This window comes from Hypomesus nipponensis, chromosome 10 (assembly GCF_054491055.1).
Source record: "Hypomesus nipponensis isolate SF chromosome 10, ASM5449105v1, whole genome shotgun sequence".
Lineage (NCBI taxonomy): Eukaryota > Metazoa > Chordata > Actinopteri > Osmeriformes > Osmeridae > Hypomesus > Hypomesus nipponensis.
The window spans coordinates 10,078,713-10,099,537 of NC_140370.1; the positions used below are offsets into that span (position 1 = coordinate 10,078,713).

The following is a 20,825-nucleotide window of genomic DNA, read 5'->3' on the forward strand; positions in this document are numbered from 1 at the left end:
GCATGTATGAGCGTGTGCGTGTATGCATGTCTGTGTGTATGCCTGGACATGGGCCCCCTAATTAACATCTGGAATGGACCCCTCCCTTCAGTTGCACAACCCCCACCCAGACAGCATCTCCCTCCCTCCCTCCCTCCCTCCCTCCCTCCCTCCCTCCCTCCCTCCCTCCCTCCCTCCCTCCCTCCCTCCCTCCCTCCCTCCCTCCCTCCCTCCCTCCCTCCCTCCCTCCCTCCCTCCCTCCCTCCCTGGAAGGAGAGGAATCATCTGACAGGATAAGACAGTGAGACGAGAACAGCTCCACCGGCACCTCCGTGCCTGTGGTCCTGACCAGCTGGAGGGTTCTGGAAGGGAAGGCAGTCGTGATGATGTGCCAGCACTTCCTGTCCTTGGTCCAAGAGGCCCTGCTGCAGACGACAGGAGCAAACTAGCTAAGTGAATAAAGAGGGAACAGCTGCCAGGCACCGAGCGCTCTGCTAGGAACGCTGCTGCTGTAAGTGAGCGGCTTGTTTACGTGGGCGCACAGGAGAGAATCAATAATCTGGTTTGTCACACCACATGTCCATTTCTAAGCGCACAACAACTGAAGGATTCAAAGAAATGTGTTTGTGCTGTGCTCGGTAGGGGATTGATATTAAAACAAACTCCGTCCACAGTTCATGCCTGAAGGAAACGTGAGGATGTATCTTATTGGTTATGTGGACATTTTCTGTTCTCTCTCTCTCCAGTAGATGTCACTACAACCTCATATTTCAGTTTTGAGGAAGTTCCTTGAGTGGTGGCATGACAACTTTCCCAGCCCTCCTTGATCAAAAAAGGACAAATTACAAGATTTGCATTATAGGCACATATACACTTTTTATTAGTCTTTCTTCTTTTTTTTTACAATGGAATTGATTCGACCAACAGATCAAAAAGAGCACTCAATACAACCAATAAAACCGACAAACCCATAAATCATGATTGTCACTTACTGCAAGTCACAAAAAGTACATACCATGAATAAATAATCTACAGAAATATGTACAATATGCACAGCAATAAGGAAATGGAAGTGCAAATCAAGCTTTGGATCCCCGTACAGGAAATAGGGTCAGCCAATGTATATTGTGCCCACTTTCCCTTCACCCCATTTAATGCGATAATAATAATCTATATGCCATAATTTACAGGACACTTAGAAACATTTAGGCATTTTAGGCCTGCTTAATGACTTGAATCATGACATTATTTAGCTTTGAGCAAAAAACATGACAGGAGAGATCAAATGAACACGTTACATTACGTACAGTTTATATCGCATTCCACGGAAAAGCTGGAAAGTATGATGTTTGTCATCCAGGGAGGATCAAGGCAACAACCACGGGACCACAGGCGAGCGAGAGACAAATCAAAAGAAAGAGAGTATGAAAGAAATAGCAAGACAGAGAGAGAGACAGAGAGAGAGAGATCCAAAGAAGTGAAAGACTGCAGGAGAACATGTGTGTGCTTCTGTGTTGTTCCAGACACAATGCAGGGACAGACAGACACTGGCTGGCTGACTGCATTATCAATACTGTACACTCCAGTACTTTTCCCTTCCCATCACAGAACGCAGAAGAGATGCTCAAAGAGATTGTGTGGAGAGTGTCTGATCACACAGTACACACACCCAAATTGCAGTTGGCTGTACTGTCCCATACCTTCAGTCTGTGGTCTATTTCTGGGTGGACAACTTGGACACCTGTTAGCCCAAGTTCAGGTACTCTAGAGCCACTTCGTAACAGAACTTGTACTGATCCTGGAAAACACACCAGAACAAACGTGTTGTTATTCACCATGTAGGGTTTATGTGCTACACCATCATTCTCATCCACCTGTAAACCCTAAAATGGAAGATGGACATGTTGACCTCAACACTAAATCACTGTAACAAGATGGTGACGGTGCTAGCGCTGTGCTCACCAGTAGGTCCACCATGTTGGGTTTGTTGTTCCTCAGTGTCTTGACGGCGTGGAACACGTCCACAGAGCGCTGGTGCTGGAGCATCTCACACACGATGCTGATGGCACAGAACGTCCCACTGCGCCCTCCTCCATTCCTACACACAGACGCATGCACACACACACACGCACAGAGAGAGAGAGAGGGATAGAGAGAGCGTACAGAGAGACAGAGAGGGTGAAGGATAAAAAAGTTATACCAAGACAAAGAAAGAGAGGAAAAAAAAGCAGTGCGATGCACTTCCCCAGTCCAGCCAGTAGGTGAGGATGTTTCTCCTCTAATGCCTACAGTTAGCCCAGCACATCTTCAGGTGAGCTGTGCCCCGCGGAATGACTGACTTACAGGCAGTGGACCACCGTCCGGCCCTCCCCTCCGTCGTACTCCTCCTGCCACTTGTCCACCTGTCGGATGAGCTTGAGGAAGGAGCGCTTGGACATGGGCGTGTCTCGGTACATGGGCCAGCCCAGGAACTGGAACTGCTGCACCATCCTGTAGCCGTCCTGGGGCTGCCGGCACCACCAAGCACACAAACACAGGTCAACACAGGTCAACACAGGTCAACACAAGTCAACACAGGTCAACACAGGTCAACACAGGTCAACACAGGTCAACACAGATCAACACAGGTCAACACAGGTAAACACAGGTCAACACAGGTCAACACAGCTCAACACAGGTAAACACAGGTCAACACAGGTCAACACATATATTCAGACTTCAGGTCATGATGTAGATAGCGAGGGGTGTATTCATGGTTTGTGTATCGTCAATCTGTAGTCAGTGTGTGCGAAGCCCTCTGCTGGCCAGAGGCCCTCATGCCAGCCCTCCAGCCTGTGTGGCTGTGACAGATATACTTCTAAGGAGCTTAGGGGGTGAGTGCAGGTGAGCCTGCTCAAGGTCCTGTTAGCAGGTGAGCAGGGCGACAAGGTCAGTTTTAGTGGGTCAGTCAGTTTACCCGTGCAGCATTGTAGATCCGGAAAATTCTACTGATGATGTCCTCCTCCAGGTCAGCTGACACAAACTCCACCTGGATTGGCCCATGGCGGTGGACACCGTTTTCTGGCCAGTACTGAGGGCACAGCTTAGACACACGCACACACACACGCACGCACACACACGTACACACACACACACACACACACAGACAGAACAGAGCACAGCACAGCACATGGAGGAAAACAAAGGTTAGTTAGTTTCCTTGGGAGAGTTAGGTACAAAACCCTATTCAGACTACCTGTTATACAACATCACTATAAACTAAATGAATGGTGCGACAAATCCACAAATTGCATAGATAGTTATTTAATAGTTTTGGCACATAAATCGATATCCCTTGTATAGTGAATAGAGCGACAGCCTCACCATACAAACATCAGGAACACCATTGAACCAGGACATCTTGAATAGAACTGAGGACTAATTAGGAGTGATTATTGACTGAAGCAGTACTGTGAGGTGGGTAAACACATAACCTTGAAAAGAAAATTTCCTTGTAGACCTAGAGTTACCCTGTTTAGTAAAAGATCCAAGTAATATCTTTCGACCAATGAAATCAAGCCTGGGCTTAAAAAAGAAAAAATAATTCTTTTTTCTTCAAATGCTTTCATTCCCATCTACAGTGGATTATTGACTCTTTGCTTTGGCATCAGTTTTGAACTGCACAGAGAAGTGAGCTCTTGGGACAATCTCATGAAAGCACACAAATCGCCCCGATTCACCTCTCTAGGGAGACAGCTACGTTTGAAACATGCACCTGCATACTACAAGGCTAACACTAGACACACACACACACACACATGCTCACACTCACACACACATGCTCACACACACATGCTCACACACACATGCTCACACACACACACACACATGCTCACACACACACACACACACACAAACACACACCCACACACACACACAAAACACACGTCCACACACATAAAACCAAAGGTTCAATGCAAATACAAATACAAACATGCTGGCTCACATGCACACTGACTACTGTGTACAAAACAGAACACATACCTCAGCAACATGCCAAGATTCTCACGCACAAGTACAAAATCAGAAACAAAAACATTCAATTTTTGCCTCCTGTGAGACCTTATCAAAACTCGACAAATTCACCCGATGCAAAAAACTAAGAAAATGATGGTGAGATGATGAGTCAAATATCTATCTCCTTCCCCTCTCCTCCTCTCTTCCACCCTCCCCCTCCACCTAGTGCTGCCTTGGCTACAATGAGAATATTGAATGAAAGGTCCGGCCAGCCAGTCAGTCAGTCAGTCAGTCACCCAGGGAAGGGGATTGGGGGAGCGAGGAGCCCAGCTCCAGGCTTTGATCCCTGGGTGTTATGACAAGGCCTCAGGCTGGTGCACCCGGAGAGCTCCCTCCACACACCTGCCTATCCATCTCTCTCCACCCTGGGCTCGCTTTCATGGACAGGTCCTTTCTCATTCCACCTGCATAGCTCTTTGCAGATATCTCTCTTTGTTTACTTTCGCGCTTCTCGCGTCCTTGCGCGTCTGTGTAGGCATGGTGATTTATCCATGAGACGGGCGCACACAAAGCAATGTTTTGCTCTCTATGGGAATGTAATTCACGTGGTGTCTCATTGACATCTGTTTCTATTGAAAGAGTGTACAGTCTATCCCGTACAATATCCATACCACTATCGGAAATGTGTCGGTGTGTGTCACCAGGCCTACCTGGGCAGGGTCCACATCGTTGAGCATCACTATTGAGGTGCAGTGGTAGTCCAAAACCAATCTCCAGAAGTCTTTTACGGTGTTTGGTAAAGGATGCTGGGTAACAATGAATGCCGAAGGTTGCTTGTAACTCTGAAAAGGAGGACGGACAAAGAAAAAAGAGAAAGCGAAAGAACCAGAGAGAGAGTGAGCCAATTTGGCACGGAGTGCAAAAATGTGTTCCATTTATAAATTTCCGACTCTATGCAGTACATGTCTACTGTCTGCGGACGCCCTGTCCCTCTAACTGAGGATAAAAAGCCAAAGTGGAGCCTCGGCCCTGTCTGGTGCTACGCTGAGGCACGGAGGGAGCGCCACGCCAGCTTACGTCCATGAGGGCAGCGTTGATGTAGTTGGAGCTCTCTCCGTCGATGGTGATGAGGAAGGGCAGGCAGCGGTCTGGGGGCAGCACGTCCATGCAGCGGTTCTTCTCGTGGTTGCGCGGCAGCAGGGCGATGCTGCAGTCCTCCACCCTCAGTGTGGGAGTCACCATGTTCAGGGTCTGATGAGGACACACACACACACACACACACCAGCTCTTGTCTTTACACGCTGGCCAACAAGCGTCGGGCAATCTCCATGGGTTACAGGGGCCACTGATTTGAACTGTAGAGATGAGCGGGAGAGCATGTGTCCATCAATATAAAACGGGGAGAATAGGTAGGATGTCACTGACCACAGTGCAGGGTGGTGTGTGATGTCACTGACCACAGTGCAGGGTGGTGTGTGATGTCACTGACCACAGTGCAGGGTGGTGTGTGATGTCACTGACCACAGTGCAGGGTGGTGTGTGTGATGTCACTGACCACAGTGCAGGGTGGTGTGTGATGTCACTGACCACAGTGCAGGGTGGTGTGTGATGTCACTGACCACAGTGCAGGGTGGTGTGTGTGATGTCACTGACCACAGTGCAGGGTGGTGTGTGATGTCACTGACCACAGTGCAGAGTGGTGTGTGTGATGTCACTGACCACAGTGCAGGGTGGTGTGTGTGATGTCACTGACCACAGTGCAGGGTGGTGTGTGATGTCACTGACCACAGTGCAGGGTGGTGTGTGTGATGTCACTGACCACAGTGCAGGGTGGTGTGTGTGATGTCACTGATCACAGTGCAGGGTGGTGTGTGTGATGTCACTGATCACAGTGCAGGGTGGTGTGTGTGATGTCACTGACCACAGTGCAGGGTGGTGTGTGTGATGTCACTGACCACAGTGCAGGGTGGTGTGTGATGTCACTGACCACAGTGCAGGGTGGTGTGCACGGTCATGACAGAGTTGGGGCTGTGGTTTCGGTCTCTCACCCTGAATTCCTCTTTGATCTGGCTGGAGTTGGTCTGGGGATCCAGGCGGTTCATGTCATAGTAGACCGATCGAAGCTGATTGGCTGGAATAGTGGTGTCCCCACAGAGACACGCCTCCAGGATGGCGTCATGGATGAAGACGTACTGCTCCTAGGAGAATCACGATTGGTTAGACTGGAACCCACTGACACGGTTAGATTGGAGAGACTATTAGCACTAAGGTGCAATAAACTATATACAGCCACACACCGAAAAAACGAAACTAATTCCATCGATATCAGTTGAAAGTGAATCTACTGTTTGGACCTAATAAAAGTGTTGGCGATGAAATTGCACTTGTGCCGTGGCAACAGTTTTGGATGGTACCACTAAGGCAGACATCCTCGGTCCATCTCACATGTGACGGATATGGAGCAGAGTCCTTAATGCTCTCAATATCAAGCATGATCCCCTTCTCTCCTAAAAGTGACTGAGAATCAGGTGGGTGGTGAGGGAGGGGAGGAGTTATGTTCACTCCACATCACTTAGCCAGCCAACCAGTCAGCAGATCAGCCAGCCAGTCAAGCAGCCAGAGGTGGCTCAATGCTTGACGTAAATTCGTTCTGAAGTGACATTTTGCGCTGATGTTTCCTTGTCACTTTAAACCAAATCCTGTGACACTCGTGAGGTCAGTGATTTACAGATCAGGTCACGGTGCTGTCGTTTAATGAGGCTGAGTCTGCCCGGCCCCACAATGTCATTTGCCAACCTGGCTGCTTCAGGACTACTCTGAAGTGGTCAACTGGCAAAGAAAACACAAATTCAAAGAAGTACATTTTGTCTGCAATTTTGACAGCACAGCGTTGGAGAGGTAACGCACGGCTGGAGGGTGCGGAGTCCTGCCAAAACCCCAAAACACCTGCGAGGGAGAAACGCACACATACACACACACACACACACTTTGAAGGTCACTGAAGTTGAGGAGGGTGACTCGGGGAACAACATTTGGTCACCAGATAGTCAAATCCCAATTTGCACGTCGACAATGAAACATTTGCCCATTAAATCCAATGATGCTTGTGATTTAAAAGGAATTACAGTGAAATGATGCATTCAGCGAGACTATGGATGCGTCCAGATGGTCCATGTTCAAAAAAGCACAAAGTCTTTCCATACCGGAGCTGGCACACAGAGCTGGCAGGAGGAGTTGGGGATGTTTTCATCCTCAACCTGAGTAAAATGGGCTCATTTACAAGCCTCTAAAAATCCTTTTTTTATTGCGTATTGTATTGTCTAACTTCTGACGAACATACAGCATGGCTGCCTCGGAAATAGCCGGGGTGTGCTCTCAGATAAACAACTTATGAGATGAACATGGTCAAACGTGAATGTGTCATGAATGTATGAATACCATGGCAGAGCAGACGACGAGAAAGCCTGCTCCTAAAATGAATGACTGCTATTGGAGACAGATGATGGCTATTGGTCTGCCTGTGACATAGCCTAGTTGCGTGTTCGGGTGGGGGGGGGGGGGGGGGGGGTCGGTCTCTATGGGGAGCTCATCAGCAGTGGTTAGCTTGGAGGCTAACGGGTCGTCGCTAGCGTACCTCGGTCTGCACCATGTTGACTCTGCGTGAACGCAGCTCCCGCACACAGTTATAGATGTCCACCACGCCCTCTCTCTCCGCCATGTCCAGCATGATGTCAATCACAATGAAGCAGCCTGTTCGGCCCGCCCCGGCACTGCAGGAGGAAAAGCAGTCAGAGACCAGTAAGGAGTCACGGAGAAGCAAATGCCTATCCAATACAGGATTACAGATTAACAAGGCCAGGTCATGCTGTCAGCTATTGAAACATGATTGGCGCGTGTGAACAAGTGAATCCATATTCAGCCCCAAGAGGTCAGGAGCCAAGTCCTGCTGTGTTCTACCTGCAGTGGACCACCATAGGCCCAGCGTTGGTGAGGGTCTTGGCCTTAACCCTCCTGATGAAGCCCAGCAGGCCTGTGGCGTGGTAGGGCACTCCGTGGTCTGGCCAGCCTGTGAAGTGGAACTGGCGGATCTCCCGGATCTCATGGGCCCCTCTCTGTGGACACATACCAATCATCCATCATGGAGGGGAGCCAAGAGGAGAGGAGGTGAACACACTGTACAGTGTTCATGATACAGCAGAGAAACGCTGCGTGAGAAAACTCTGACTTTAAGGAGGAAAGTTCTGCCACTGTGCCAATACAATATGTTGTTGGTTATATTTCCAATTTAAAACAGCAATCATGGTTACAGCCTAATCACAAGATCAGTTTCCAAGAAAAAGAAGTGTGTAATTTACTTGGCTGGTGGTTGATTAGTAACAAAAGCTTTGGCTAAGAATAGTAACATTCAAACGTCAAACCGAAAGTCAACAACATCGACAACAGTATTTCTCATGGGATTAAGGTCTTGTAATGTTGCGGAGAGATGAAAGTAGCTTACCTTCTCCACGGCGAAAGTCCTGATAACGTACTCAGAGAGTAGCTGTGTTTCTATCAGTGTGACTTTGATATCTCTGTAAATGTCTGTGTCATCTGGCCAGTACTTACAGCACTTCACCTGTGAGAACAAACAAAAACAGAATGGCAGTCAATTAAAACACACATCTTACCTACACACATGGACCGTCCTGTAATGTACATTGGCGTTAATGTGCACCTGAAGGTACAATATTCGAGTAGGATCCCTTCATTGGCAGATGGTCACATTCTGCAGCATGGCATTGTATCCTATTTTCTTCAAGGACTTTTATTTCTAAGGAATTTCTCTAAAGTAAAAATGAGGTTCATTTGGATTCCTCTCAGCTGCAAATGGGAATCTTGTGTATCGATGGAGAGCTAATTCTCACGTTATTGCTTTTCTCATTCGCACATAGATGACGTGTTAGTGAGTTCATGTCTAAAGGTAGCCTGGACAGGACTCTGGAGTGAGACTGTTTGTGAGAACATGAGGGGATGTGGTCCTCAGAACCGTGGGTTGTCTCCACCTTAATGTCGCTCTGGGTGAAGAAATAGGACAAAACACGAAAAACTGTCTAGCATGGTTTCATGAGCAAGTCATAATGACTATCCCAAAAATGATATCTAAGCATCGACGGTTAAATATAGATTTCCCCATGGTCAAACTAAAGCTCCCCTTTGGATACATCTCATATATCAGGCTTCATCAGAGTGCAGAATTACCCCATATTCAATTAAACTGTTGAATCAGTTAGGCAAGAGAAGGCGTCTCAAACCGTGGAGACCGTGGAGGTGTAACACAGAATGATCATTTTCATGAGGGACAAATGCGAGTCGGCAACCAGATTCAATTTTGGTCCAACAGTATATGCTGTCATTAGGGCTGAAATGAGATTTCAGTATGGAGTGACACTCTGGGGTGCCGACAGAGGAGAACTTCAGGTCTCACTCTATGACATCGCTGATGACTAACCCCTGATGACAATCACAGATCCACCGTTTCCACCGCGATTCCATTTAGCAAAACCCATTACATTATTTGATCACTTCAAATCACCGCCTCGGTTTGGAGAATTAGTCCTCAGCGATATGACGTCTATATGCAGAGATGTAGGGATAAACACACACATACCCCCCCCCCCCCCCCAAACACACACACTCAGACAGGCAGCTATGCACAAAACACCATACAAAACACGCCTTCTACCTACATACACCCACAAGATTACTCACACACACACACACCTCCTACCTACGTACACCCACAAGATTACTCACACACACACACCTCCTACCTACGTACACCCACAAGATTACTCACACACACACACCTCTTACCTACATACACACACAAGATTACCCACACACACCTCCGACCTACATACACCCACAAGATAACGCACACACACACACACTCCCGTGCACATCACCCCACTTGACGCGTCACCTGAAAAACCAAACCTCTCGTACATCAAAGCGCGCATGGTGCCGCCCCTGTGTGTCTGGCGGTGTGACTGGAGCGCGTGCCAGGATCTCCCAGAGTTCATCAGCGAGCCGAGGCTGAGCAGATGGCCCGCTGTGATACGGCGGACTGATTTTATCTGCCCCTCTGCGGAGCCTCCGCCACCGCGACCAACTGTGCCGCCTGCCATTGGATAAGGATCACATAACCCAGGGTCCTGCCCCTCAGAGAGTGGTACAGCAGCTAAGCAGGTGTGGAGAAGGTGGGGGGCGGGGCGGGGCGGGGGAGGCCGCTGGAGGGGGACAAGGTAATGAGGTGCCCAGAGATAGGTTCCATGAATCATCATTTGCTGTGGTACATTTAGAAGAGAAATGCAGATCAGCACATCAAGGTGTGCTGCTGGTGGAACAATCAGAGGGAATGGGCTGGATAGAGATTGCTGGAGGTGGGCGTTTTAATGTGGTGTAATGGACTGACGTAACGCACCAGGCTGTTGGCCTGAGCAAGTACAGAACTCTACCACCGTGCCACAAAGATGTTGGACAAAATTGAGCATGGCCCTAACAGTAGGACTGGGTGGCCTACAATTCAAACTCAAACACCAAATGATGGTGGTTTCTAGAGGAAAGTCAAAAGCACCAGTGTCTACAGCAGGAGCTAAGTCAAGGCTGGGTGCCAGGTCTGGATAATCCCCCTTTCATGGATCCACTCAGATGTAACAGTAGTCAGTCTCCCTCGTAATGAAGGCCATCAATCAGTTTCCTCTCACTTCACAGGGTTCAGATAGAGCGCGTGTTGCCAGCGCACAGGACCCGCGGCTCACTGAGTCCTCCAACAGCAGGAGGTCACAGTCGTGAAATGCACAAACAGGGGTTTGATGCTAACCCATGGATCATATGTGTTTTTGTCTCGTTTTAGATAGACAGCTCAGCGTGGGGTTGCTGTAGGTCAGGTCCGTTCCAGGATGGGAAGAACAGTTCAAGTGACAGAGTACCTACCCTTCCCACTTCCACCAGGTTGGTGACCATGACGATGGCAGCTGTGTTTTCCTGCCACACCATCCTCCAGAAGTCAAAGACCGTCTCCTGCATGGGGCCTGAGAGGAAGAGCGAGGAAGAGAGAGAGAGAGAGAGAGAGAGAGAGAGAGAGAGAGAGAGAGAGAGAGAGAGAGAGAGAGAGAGAGAGAGAGAGAGAGAGAGAGAGAGAGAGAGAGAGAGAGAGAGAGAGAGAGCGCAGGATAGAGAGATGAAACACGCATTAGAACAGAAAAGCCGTTCAAAAGATTTTTCTCCCTTTTCCTCAGCTTTCTAGACTCCAGACCTGTGTATCAAATCAGGAGGCTTCCAGGCTGTCGCATATTTGAAACTTGACTGAACAATAATTGTGAAGTGATAGGAATACAATTATGAATATAGTTAATTCAAATTAATATTGTTTTTAATCAACCGCCAACTGGAAAAAATTTACTTCTGACAAATTAATTAGTGAGTGCAAATCCCTGTGCATCCTCCATAGTTAATGCGAATTACCTGGAGCCACAGCAAATTACGTTGAGAACAGCATCACAAAGTCACATACACACGCACACACTCCCGCACATACACACAGGGTAAAGCGCACTGGGCCCCACTCATAAAAATGTCATTACACAGCTGCTGTGTGGAGAGGTAAAACTCAGGAAGCCTCCACCTGACCAGCCTCTCATCCTCCCTCTCCCCTCCCAGAGCGCGGGCTCAGGCATGCTGTGAGTCTTCATCTCCATGCAGACACACAATCTCCCTTTTAAACCTCCTCTCGTTTCCTTTTCTCCTGCAACTGATTGGCCCTCCCACTCCAGTCCCTCCCACACTCCTCCCTGTGGGATCATCAGACTACTGAGGAGTTTGGGGGGTCGTTTTCTGAGCTGAACGGGACATCTGGTGTGTAGGTTTTTTCGAGAAAAAAGAAAAAAAAACACACTACTATGGTAAAACGATCCAACTGAAGAGCCATGCCAAGTGGAATACAGACTGAAAGCTCGATTTGACTCAATCCTCGATGTCGAATGGAGATAGTATAAGGAAGAGAATTGCAGGAGCCGGGAATACAATGTACAACAGACGGCAAAAGAGAGTTCTGAAAAGACCACGTTTCAAACTCAAACATAGAACACGCAGAAGGAAGGGCAGAACATGCCAACTCCACAAAGAAACACCTGGAGATAGCCCACCTGAGCACCCACAGGCCCGGGGGAGAATGATACCCCCCGACGCCAACAGTGCCCCACACTGGAATCAGACCCAGGACGGTCTAGCTGTGAGGGGGCAGTGCAGAGCACCGGAGCTGGGGCTGGTGTATGGGGGGCTCCATACTGTACCCAGGCTAGCAGTGGGCTGGTGTATGGGGGCTCCATACTGTACCCAGGCTAGCAGTGGGCTGGTGTATGGGGGCTCCATACTGTACCCAGGCTAGCAGTGGGCTGGTGTATGGGGGCTCCATACTGTACCCAGGCTAGCAGTGGGCTGGTGTATGGGGGCTGCATACTGTACCCAGGCTAGCAGTGGGCTGGTGTATGGGGGCTCCATACTGTACCCAGGCTAGCAGTGGGCTGGCATATGGGGGCTCCATACTGTACCCAGGCTAGCAGTGGGTGGGTGTATGGGGGCTCCATACTGTACCCAGGCTAGCAGTGGGCTGGTGTATGGGGGCTCCATACTGTACCCAGGCTAGCAGTGGGCTGGTGTATGGGGGCTCCATACTGTACCCAGGCTAGCAGTGGGCTGGTGTATGGGGGCTCCATACTGTACCCAGGTTAGCAGTGGGCTGGAGGGTCTAAGAGTTTCGCGCACAGCACGGCAAAGTTGGAGCAGTTTGCTGTATTGTATGTGTGTGTGTGTGTGAAGCTTAGTAGTTGGAGGAGTTTGGAGAAGCCACTTCAGAAGGAGAGGAACCCAACTTACAGCTGTCACAGCGATACTGCTGCTGCTGCTGCTGCTGACATTCAGCCCTCAGTTCTCCACTCTGAAGTAGGAGTGTGACAGCTGTAGAATTCCCCTAGCCAGCGCCACACGCCATCAAACTCCTGATCAACACACCGCCAGCCTCCGCTCTCTCCCTGCTCACCCCATTAATATTACATGTAGCAGAGTCTGGCATTATGTACACTCACTCATCATTGATTTGCGGTGCTCTCTCTCTCTCTCTCTCTCTCTCTCTCTCTCTCTCTCTCTCTCTCTCTCTCTCTGTCTCTCTCTCGCCCCCGGTGGGCTTTGCAATGTTACCTGTAAATTATAAAACTGGTGACATTTGGCGACCAGGTCTGCTGTGGGGTGCTGTGGGGGAGGGTGGCAGTCTGGCTGGCTGGATGAAATTGAGCCTTTCCTGTTTTGTGAATATTTCCTTCGTCGCTAGAGGGGCGTTTCCAGAGAATATCAGGGGGGTCAGACCCACCCCGCTGTCATTAAAAAAACATCTGACAGGTTTGAGATCATATACGTGCCGTGCTTAGGGAAGCAATTTGCATGATGCAAAACAGGTTTACGCTCGTTTCCAAACCTCAATCAGCTTACCTTGCTCACTATGCGTTGAGCGGGGGGGGGGGGGGGACGACTGAATTAAAAGTGCGTGTGTCCTCTTTTGTTCAGGAGCCATGATGAGAGAATGACCTAGATAATGAGGACTAAGGCTCTGGTGACGAGGCTTTTATAGACTGACAGCTGCTCTACCTGTCTCCGCCACCTTGGAACAGCAAAGAGACTCACCAATAAACAGGGGGACTAACGAGTGCGGGCGTGGTTTATAGTGCATGGGACGGTGACAATGTTATCCCACATGCTGTCACTTAGAAAAAGGCCACATTTACGACCCCCCTTCCCCCCCTTGTCCTCCCACTACATGGACCCCATCATTTGCTGCTGAGCTAGCCAGTCCCATTGGGTTCCTGTGCTCGCTCGAAGAATTTAGAGAAATATAGTATGGGGGGGGACGGGGGGACAGGAGGGGAACGACTCATTTGAAACAACTATGCAATGCCCAGGTATCCTTCTCAGGTGATGCTACATGCAGTCTGGCTGATTGGAGGAGACAGGTTGGTGTGTGGGTGCTATCATCTCCAGCTCTCTGTGTTAGGAGCAGACGGCTCCTTCCTCCTGTCACACTGCTCCTGAGGAGGATGATCAATTATAAAGCATCCAAGGCGTGCTCTGCTTTGCCAGGATACAGATGTTTTCACACCACTTCTCCTGTAAAGCGCAGCCCAGTGGAAGTCACTTCCTGTACTTCATAACAAAACCGTGTATGTCTACTTATACGCTGCAAACGAAAAAGAGGTTAATTATCTTGAGTGGAGCGTACGCAGTTTCTCCCACTTTTCATCTTAAAGAAAGGCCTCCATCTGCAATATTTCTTTGAATGCGGCTCTCTTTGCATGCAAATGCCTTGGATGAGAAAAGAGCAAGGATACTCTATGGAATCCTCCTAAGACAAAGGCTAGCTTTGTACAAATCCTGATCATCTTTTAAAAATAACTCAACTATAGGCTAAATATAATCTGTACCAAGGCTGGCTCCTAGTGTCCTAAAGACACTCAGAGTGATGAGGACTGATACGTGTTTCACTGTGAGTGATGAGGACTGATACGTGTTTCACTGTGAGACTGAACAGAACAGAGAAACACAACAGACCAACAGAAACAGGGCCAGTGACGCCAACAGATTGACAGGCAGACAGACACACAGACAGACAGACAGACAGACAGACAGACAGACACACAGACAGACAGACAGACAGACAGACAGATACACAGACAGTCCCCTGATTGGTATGCTATCTGTTACTGGAGTAAGAGCTGGCAGAGGGCTGTTTTAATTGAGACACCAAGGATGGGAGGCGATGCTCTAATAAACAGGTAATTATGCAAGTCCCAGCTCCACCAAAGCAGATTGTGAATCCATTACGGCCTCATCGCGTACGCCTCTTCCCCTTTTACTTTTTTTCCCCTCTAACGTTGAGCTGAAATCCCTGTGCAGGCACTGTGGTGTGTGGGAGTGGGGTTCTCTACAAAATTCATAACAATTAACCATCAATCAGACTTAACCTCTGGGGTCATGGTAAGTGCTCCTCGCCCCACGAATCTGCCGGCCAGATTAACACAGTGACAAAATGTGCCTGTACATGCCGGCTAATCCATTTATTTATTCAGCTTTCTCCCTGAATGACTGATTAATCGTTCCCCCACCAGAGAAAGTGAGGGAGACAGAGGGAGGGAGGGGAGAGCAGGAGAGACTCAGAGGGAGAGAGAGAGAGAGCGGGAGAGAGAAAGAGAGGAGTGAGGTAGAGGGAACCTGTGCTCAGCAAGCTCAGAGAGGTGGGATAGTGTGTGCATGCGAGCGTATATGCGTTCACAGTGAGCGGTACCAGACTCCCTGAACACACACTTGACTGAGCATCAAAGAGTAGCTCACAGGAGAATCTGTAAACAATGATACGATACACGTTGCGATTTCCGAGCGCACCTGCAAATGTGCTCATTTACAAACAGAGACAGACAGCTTTAAAAAAAATACCCACACAGACTTCAGACATGCGTGGAAACACAAGATGGCATGAGGCATCTTTCTTACCTTGGGTGGCAATGTAGTGGTTTGGTCTGTGATAGCCCTGAAACGAAAAGTGAAAAAGAGAAAGAAAGAATGTTGAGAATCACAGCAGATCACGATGAATCCTCAATACATAGCATCACAAGTTTGAAATGTCTAGCTGGACAAGGACTGCTTTGTGACTGCAAAGGGACTGGGACTGTAACTCTCCGATTCATTTCTAAATAGTAACCAATCCAGAGAAATGGCCCCTGTTTTACACGCACGCACATAACTTAAACATTTACTCAAGATACTGTAGATGTCAGATCACCTGCTAGCAGAAGCAAACCCGCTGCATGTGTAAATACAAGCACACGTACTGTACGGTACACACCTCCACAAACACTGCCAAAATGTTGATAATCCCTCAGATACAACTAGCTGCACTGATCCCCACAATAGGCCTCTACTCCCAGGGATTACTCTAATCCCCTCAAGTTTTATTTGTGCAATTCCTTGTATTCTCTTCTGAGATAGGAGGCAGGAAACAAAACATTAGGACTTAAAGGCTCTTCCCATCCCTGCCTCCTCCTGATTGTCTCCTCACTCTTGCCAGTGTCTTATCTCCGTCATATTCAATTTAACTTGGACTGTGATTAACGGTTCCTCAACCAAGGGAAGAGACACAAAGAACATTTTCTTCCTCTCTCATCCACTGACTTCTTTCAGCTATTCAGTTGTCCTCCATTTTTAATGACTTCTTTATCTCTGGACTAAGAGGAGATTTGTTTGTGCTTTCATGTGCGTTCTGTCAAGCAGGGGAGCCGGCTAGCACAGGAGTGGATTAAAGAGGAAAGAGGCTACTTTGACAGGGACTTCCACATGGGTAGGGGTTCTATAAACGGACACTTCTAGAACAGTCCCTTCACATTAAGGAAGTGTGTTATTATAAAAGGGGCGAGGACAATAGAGACATTTGGTGAAGTGCTGTGGAAAATAAAACTAAGAAGGTATGGCCACCATCAGCTACTTTCTGTAGTAAAGTATGGAGGTGGTACTAAAAAGAGGTAGGCCTGTGGTATGTGAAACAACACACACACACACACACACTAACACTAGTTGATATAAATGGTGGCAACAGGCCATTATGCTGTTTACCTTGAGAGTTAAGAATAATAGATAAGAACCATCAATTCCTGGCAGAGCAAAGATGGCCCGAAGGTCCTGTGTTGTGAGTTGTGAATAATTGCTAGAGTTATACAACAGAACAATAAGTATTGTAGGAAATGTCCCAAACATAATAGTTTATTAGCCAGGACAAGCTTGTAGATGGGTTAAAAAGCTTTTCTGAAGAGCAAAAACATCATTATCCATCTGTCTGCATTGCTGCTAAGTACATTTCCAATGAAGCCCACAGTGCTAGGGAAAATCCTTTTCAATCAGGGCACTCTTTAATATGCATATATTCTTATCTTATAATGGGACTCTGCCATTGTGGGAGCCCTCTCTGCAGCACTCTCAACATAATGGACCATAAACTGAATGGTGGGAGAGGTAAATAATTTAAGCCCTCTGCATTTCCAGTGGCCCACCTTGCATTATGAATTTACGTTTTATGGCGTAACAAGAGATTACAAATGACCACATTAGAGGGGCGGAGGGAGAAAGAGAAGGAGAGGGGAGGAAGGCAGTAGTCCTCCTGAGTGGAAACCCACTTAGGGAGTCAGGTACATCAGCGAGCCATTACGATGGGCGTTGAGGTAGAAATGTTGGCTAAAAAAGGCTGTCGGGTTGCCCTGATTGGTTGCGTCCTGTTACTAACACTACTATTATCAGCAAATCAGGTCAGAGAGGATAGAGCCTAAGAGTGAACAACCATTGTATCGTGGGAGCCAACGGTTGCTCCTCATGCTATTATAGAGTACCTGCGAAAAAGTCGTTCCTTTCTCTTACATTAGTCTGACAACGGTCTTTGATACGCCTCCCATTCCTCCTTTCATCCCTTCATTGAAAACCCCCCAACCTCAGCTTGCCCCACACTGTCTAACCTCCTGTATCCCAGCGCTGCCAAACACTGACGTTCATTTCAGGCAAGACATCGTCTTCAAGAAAACCGCATTCCTCCAAAGTGAAAAAAAGAAGGAAAGCGTGTGTGTGTGTGTGTGTGTGTGTGTGGGTAGCGGGTGGGACGGGGGGTGGGGTCGCCCCCTCAGGGGCCCCCGGCGATGACGGCACCAGCACCCTCTCCGTTCGGAGAGAGCGAGCGCGGTGACCTTTACGTCGGAGGCACTGGCTGGTGTGTGTACTTACATCAACGTAATTTGCATTAATGTAATCGGAGCTCTGTTCCCCCTCCAGGGCCTGGAGCCTGACACGGGAGTGATCATCTGGAAGAGAGAGGGAAAAAAAGAAACCAGTGCTGAATTAATCATATTAACGAGGGCACAGGGAGATTGGGAGGAAGGAAGGAGGAAGCTGAGAGAGGCTGGGGCACAATGTCATCATTGCAGTGCAACAGCAGGACAGCAGAAGGCCCAGACCTGGTTGCAACCACAGCTGTAGATAAGACAGACAGATGAAATGTGGGAACCAGAGGCTTAGAGAACTAGGCCTGTCCCAGGATAGTTGAGGTGATGTTTGGGATTCTACAACAATATTTTGGAATACTTGGAAGAACTTGTCTCATGCTATAGTGCCATTCGTACAGCCCGATAACTTCAAGAAGACACGAATGAAAGAGCACAAAGGTCCAAGTTATCTAGATAACTGATCATACACCAACGCTGTCTTTGAAGAGCTATCAGCCAACCGAGGTGTCAAGCAGACTCAATAAATCATTTAGTAGACAATGACATGTATAGATTCTTGAGTAGAGAGGAGAGACTTTGTACACACATGCAATGATATTCCCATATCGGTTCTTCATACGGTTTTCATCCTTCTTGGCAGAGTCCCAGGGTGCAGACTGGCCTTCAAAAAAACTCTGAAAAGAGAGGAAAGAGAAAGAAACAGATAGAAGAGGAAGATGAAAAGGGATGTCATGTGTCAGCTCTTTCAATGACAAAGTAAAGAATAGCATCCTCTCTTTAGGCTAAAAAATGAAAGACACTAGAGTGATATACTGTAGGAGAGAGAGAGAGAGAAGCAGAAATGGAGAGATGTATCCCCATCATTAATATACATGAGACGCAGTGAGGATAGGGTCCCTGGCAGGGATGTCAAACAGAGAGACCATTAGGGCACAGGCTGTGTGTGTTGCGCTCAAACTGGTCCCACAGCGCCACTTTGGTACCAGTGTCTGCCTGCCTGCATGTCTGCCCGCCAGTCTGTCTACACAGCCTGTCTGCCTGTCCGTGTATCTGTCTGTCTGTCTGTCTGTACGTCTGGCATCCTTCCTGTCAGTCAACCTCCTCTAAAGTACTCTCTTACCCCTCGAAAAATAAAGCCAGCTCATCGTCTGCAGATCAAAACTATTCGGCTCAGATTACCCTCATGAAATATGGATCACCTCTCGCTAGGGAGATTTCCATTCTGATGGTACACCAGGCACAATTAAGCCAAATTATGAAAATACATTTCCACCAGCTCACTGATGTTCAAAGGCCTGGGTGCCATGGCTCTCAGCAGATTGGCTCTATACAAAAGCATGTTATTGTTCATTTTGGGGTAATCAACTATAGTTATTGGGAAATTACACCAAAGCATTAAGACTCAGACCACGTACTAATCTTCAAATATAGACTCAAGAGCAATTGGAATGCGTATATCATTTTGGAAGAGTTCCCTTTATGTGTCATAAGCCTGACACACTTTGTGGGTATATAAAGGGTGATAAGAAAGTCTTGATCAATCTTCAATGTTGCTGTGCAAGACGCCTTCATTCATCTCAGCCCCAAGCAGCAGCAGTTTGTCTGGAAAATGGAGGCCTTTCAGACAGCACACAAGGACATACTTCTATGTATTAAGTCCTAGGGATTAGGGAAGCGCTCTCTCTGAGAAACAGCTTTAATATGGTAAAAAGATGTCCCTCCGTTAAACCAAGATGGAAATGTGTCTCGTGGATGTATTACGTGAGCTTTTCACCCAGCAGTATGTCAGGAGAATGCGTTGGCCAATGTCATTCTCACTTTCAGTCTGAAGCAGAGGCTATGAAGGTATAATATTCAACACTTCAAGACATAATGCATTGTTCACCGTGTTCTAGAAGTGCATTCTGAATAGAAAGACAATTCACTTGTAAGTTGTTTGAATCATGGCTTCCTCATAACAGACTATGGTGATGATAGAGTGGTGAGGGGAGGAGGGATGACACAGAGGGCAGACACTATCTTCAAAAATAGAAGATAAAGCGAAATTATTAAGAAACAAGAACACCAACCAAGGCTCCCGCAGAGAGGTTTTTGTTCATAGATACTCTCTGTGTGCTTACAGTACTGACTACATATTAAATTAAATATATATTTAATTGCTAAATATATGTACAATTCAAGCTACAGCTCTAGTAGCTACAGTTTTGTCCTTGCTCCTTCAGTGTGGTCAGTGAGAGAGTGGGTAAAAGAAAAAGGATGTTCTAACAGCACAAGAAAGGTTAAAACAGAATACTGGAATGTAAACAAGATCAAAAAGGGATGTGAGAAGAGAGAAGCAGAATAATTTCCCACTATTGATTAATAATTCACATCTTAAGAAAGAGGGACTCATTCAAGTTGACTAGAATTCATTTGTGGTTTCCGATAAGCTGTGAAAATGTCAAAGTATATTATTATTTCCGTTTGGAATTGATTACTCACATTATACAACACACCTATCCTAGACGATGAATTCGAAAACCAAACTAATCAATAAAAGTTTTGGTGCAGACGAAAATGTGGCCCGAATAAACCTGCCCTGGTATCCTTCCAACCCCATCAAAGGTGCCAACACACTGTGTGACGCGTGCAGAACAGTTTGGGCATGCAATACTTACTCTGTCACACTCAATATCAAACATCACTTCATAAAGCCTTTGTCAAGCATACATACCCAGTTCCCAAGAAAGAGGCCTTAACTTATATTAAATATAAATCTTAAAGTATATATAATGAAGCGTCCTGTCCAGCATGAGTCACAGCATGATGTTTAGTATCATATGTAAGATTGGGTTTTTCCTGCTTACTGTGACGTCATCAATAACCAACATGGCACCACCATGAGGGTCACATGATTAGAGGGATCATTTGCATATGACACTAACCTTGTGCCCGCCCACTGAACCAGCTGGACATGATGGAAGGACATACTGTACTTCTTATGGCACTGGCACAGGGTTGGAAACT

At 47.6% G+C, this 20,825-nt stretch overlaps 1 protein-coding gene across 1 annotated transcript in view; it reads right to left on the reverse strand.

The window, feature by feature from the left end:
* Positions 1-868: 868 nt before the first annotated feature.
* Positions 869-20,825, reverse strand: part of LOC146271613 (receptor-type tyrosine-protein phosphatase mu) — a 101,142-nt gene continuing 81,185 nt past the window's right edge. The window contains exons 20-33 of the mRNA XM_084707486.1: positions 18,406-18,493; positions 17,821-17,897; positions 15,553-15,589; positions 10,951-11,048; positions 8,474-8,590; positions 7,933-8,087; positions 7,610-7,745; positions 6,024-6,173; positions 5,053-5,226; positions 4,686-4,817; positions 2,936-3,061; positions 2,323-2,486; positions 1,942-2,077; positions 869-1,777 (exon numbers count right to left, since the gene is read on the reverse strand). Coding sequence (XP_084563612.1) covers positions 1,724-1,777; positions 1,942-2,077; positions 2,323-2,486; positions 2,936-3,061; positions 4,686-4,817; positions 5,053-5,226; positions 6,024-6,173; positions 7,610-7,745; positions 7,933-8,087; positions 8,474-8,590; positions 10,951-11,048; positions 15,553-15,589; positions 17,821-17,897; positions 18,406-18,493 — 1,644 coding nt within the window. The 3' untranslated portion in view covers positions 869-1,723. The remainder of the gene's footprint in view (positions 1,778-1,941; positions 2,078-2,322; positions 2,487-2,935; positions 3,062-4,685; positions 4,818-5,052; positions 5,227-6,023; positions 6,174-7,609; positions 7,746-7,932; positions 8,088-8,473; positions 8,591-10,950; positions 11,049-15,552; positions 15,590-17,820; positions 17,898-18,405; positions 18,494-20,825) is intronic.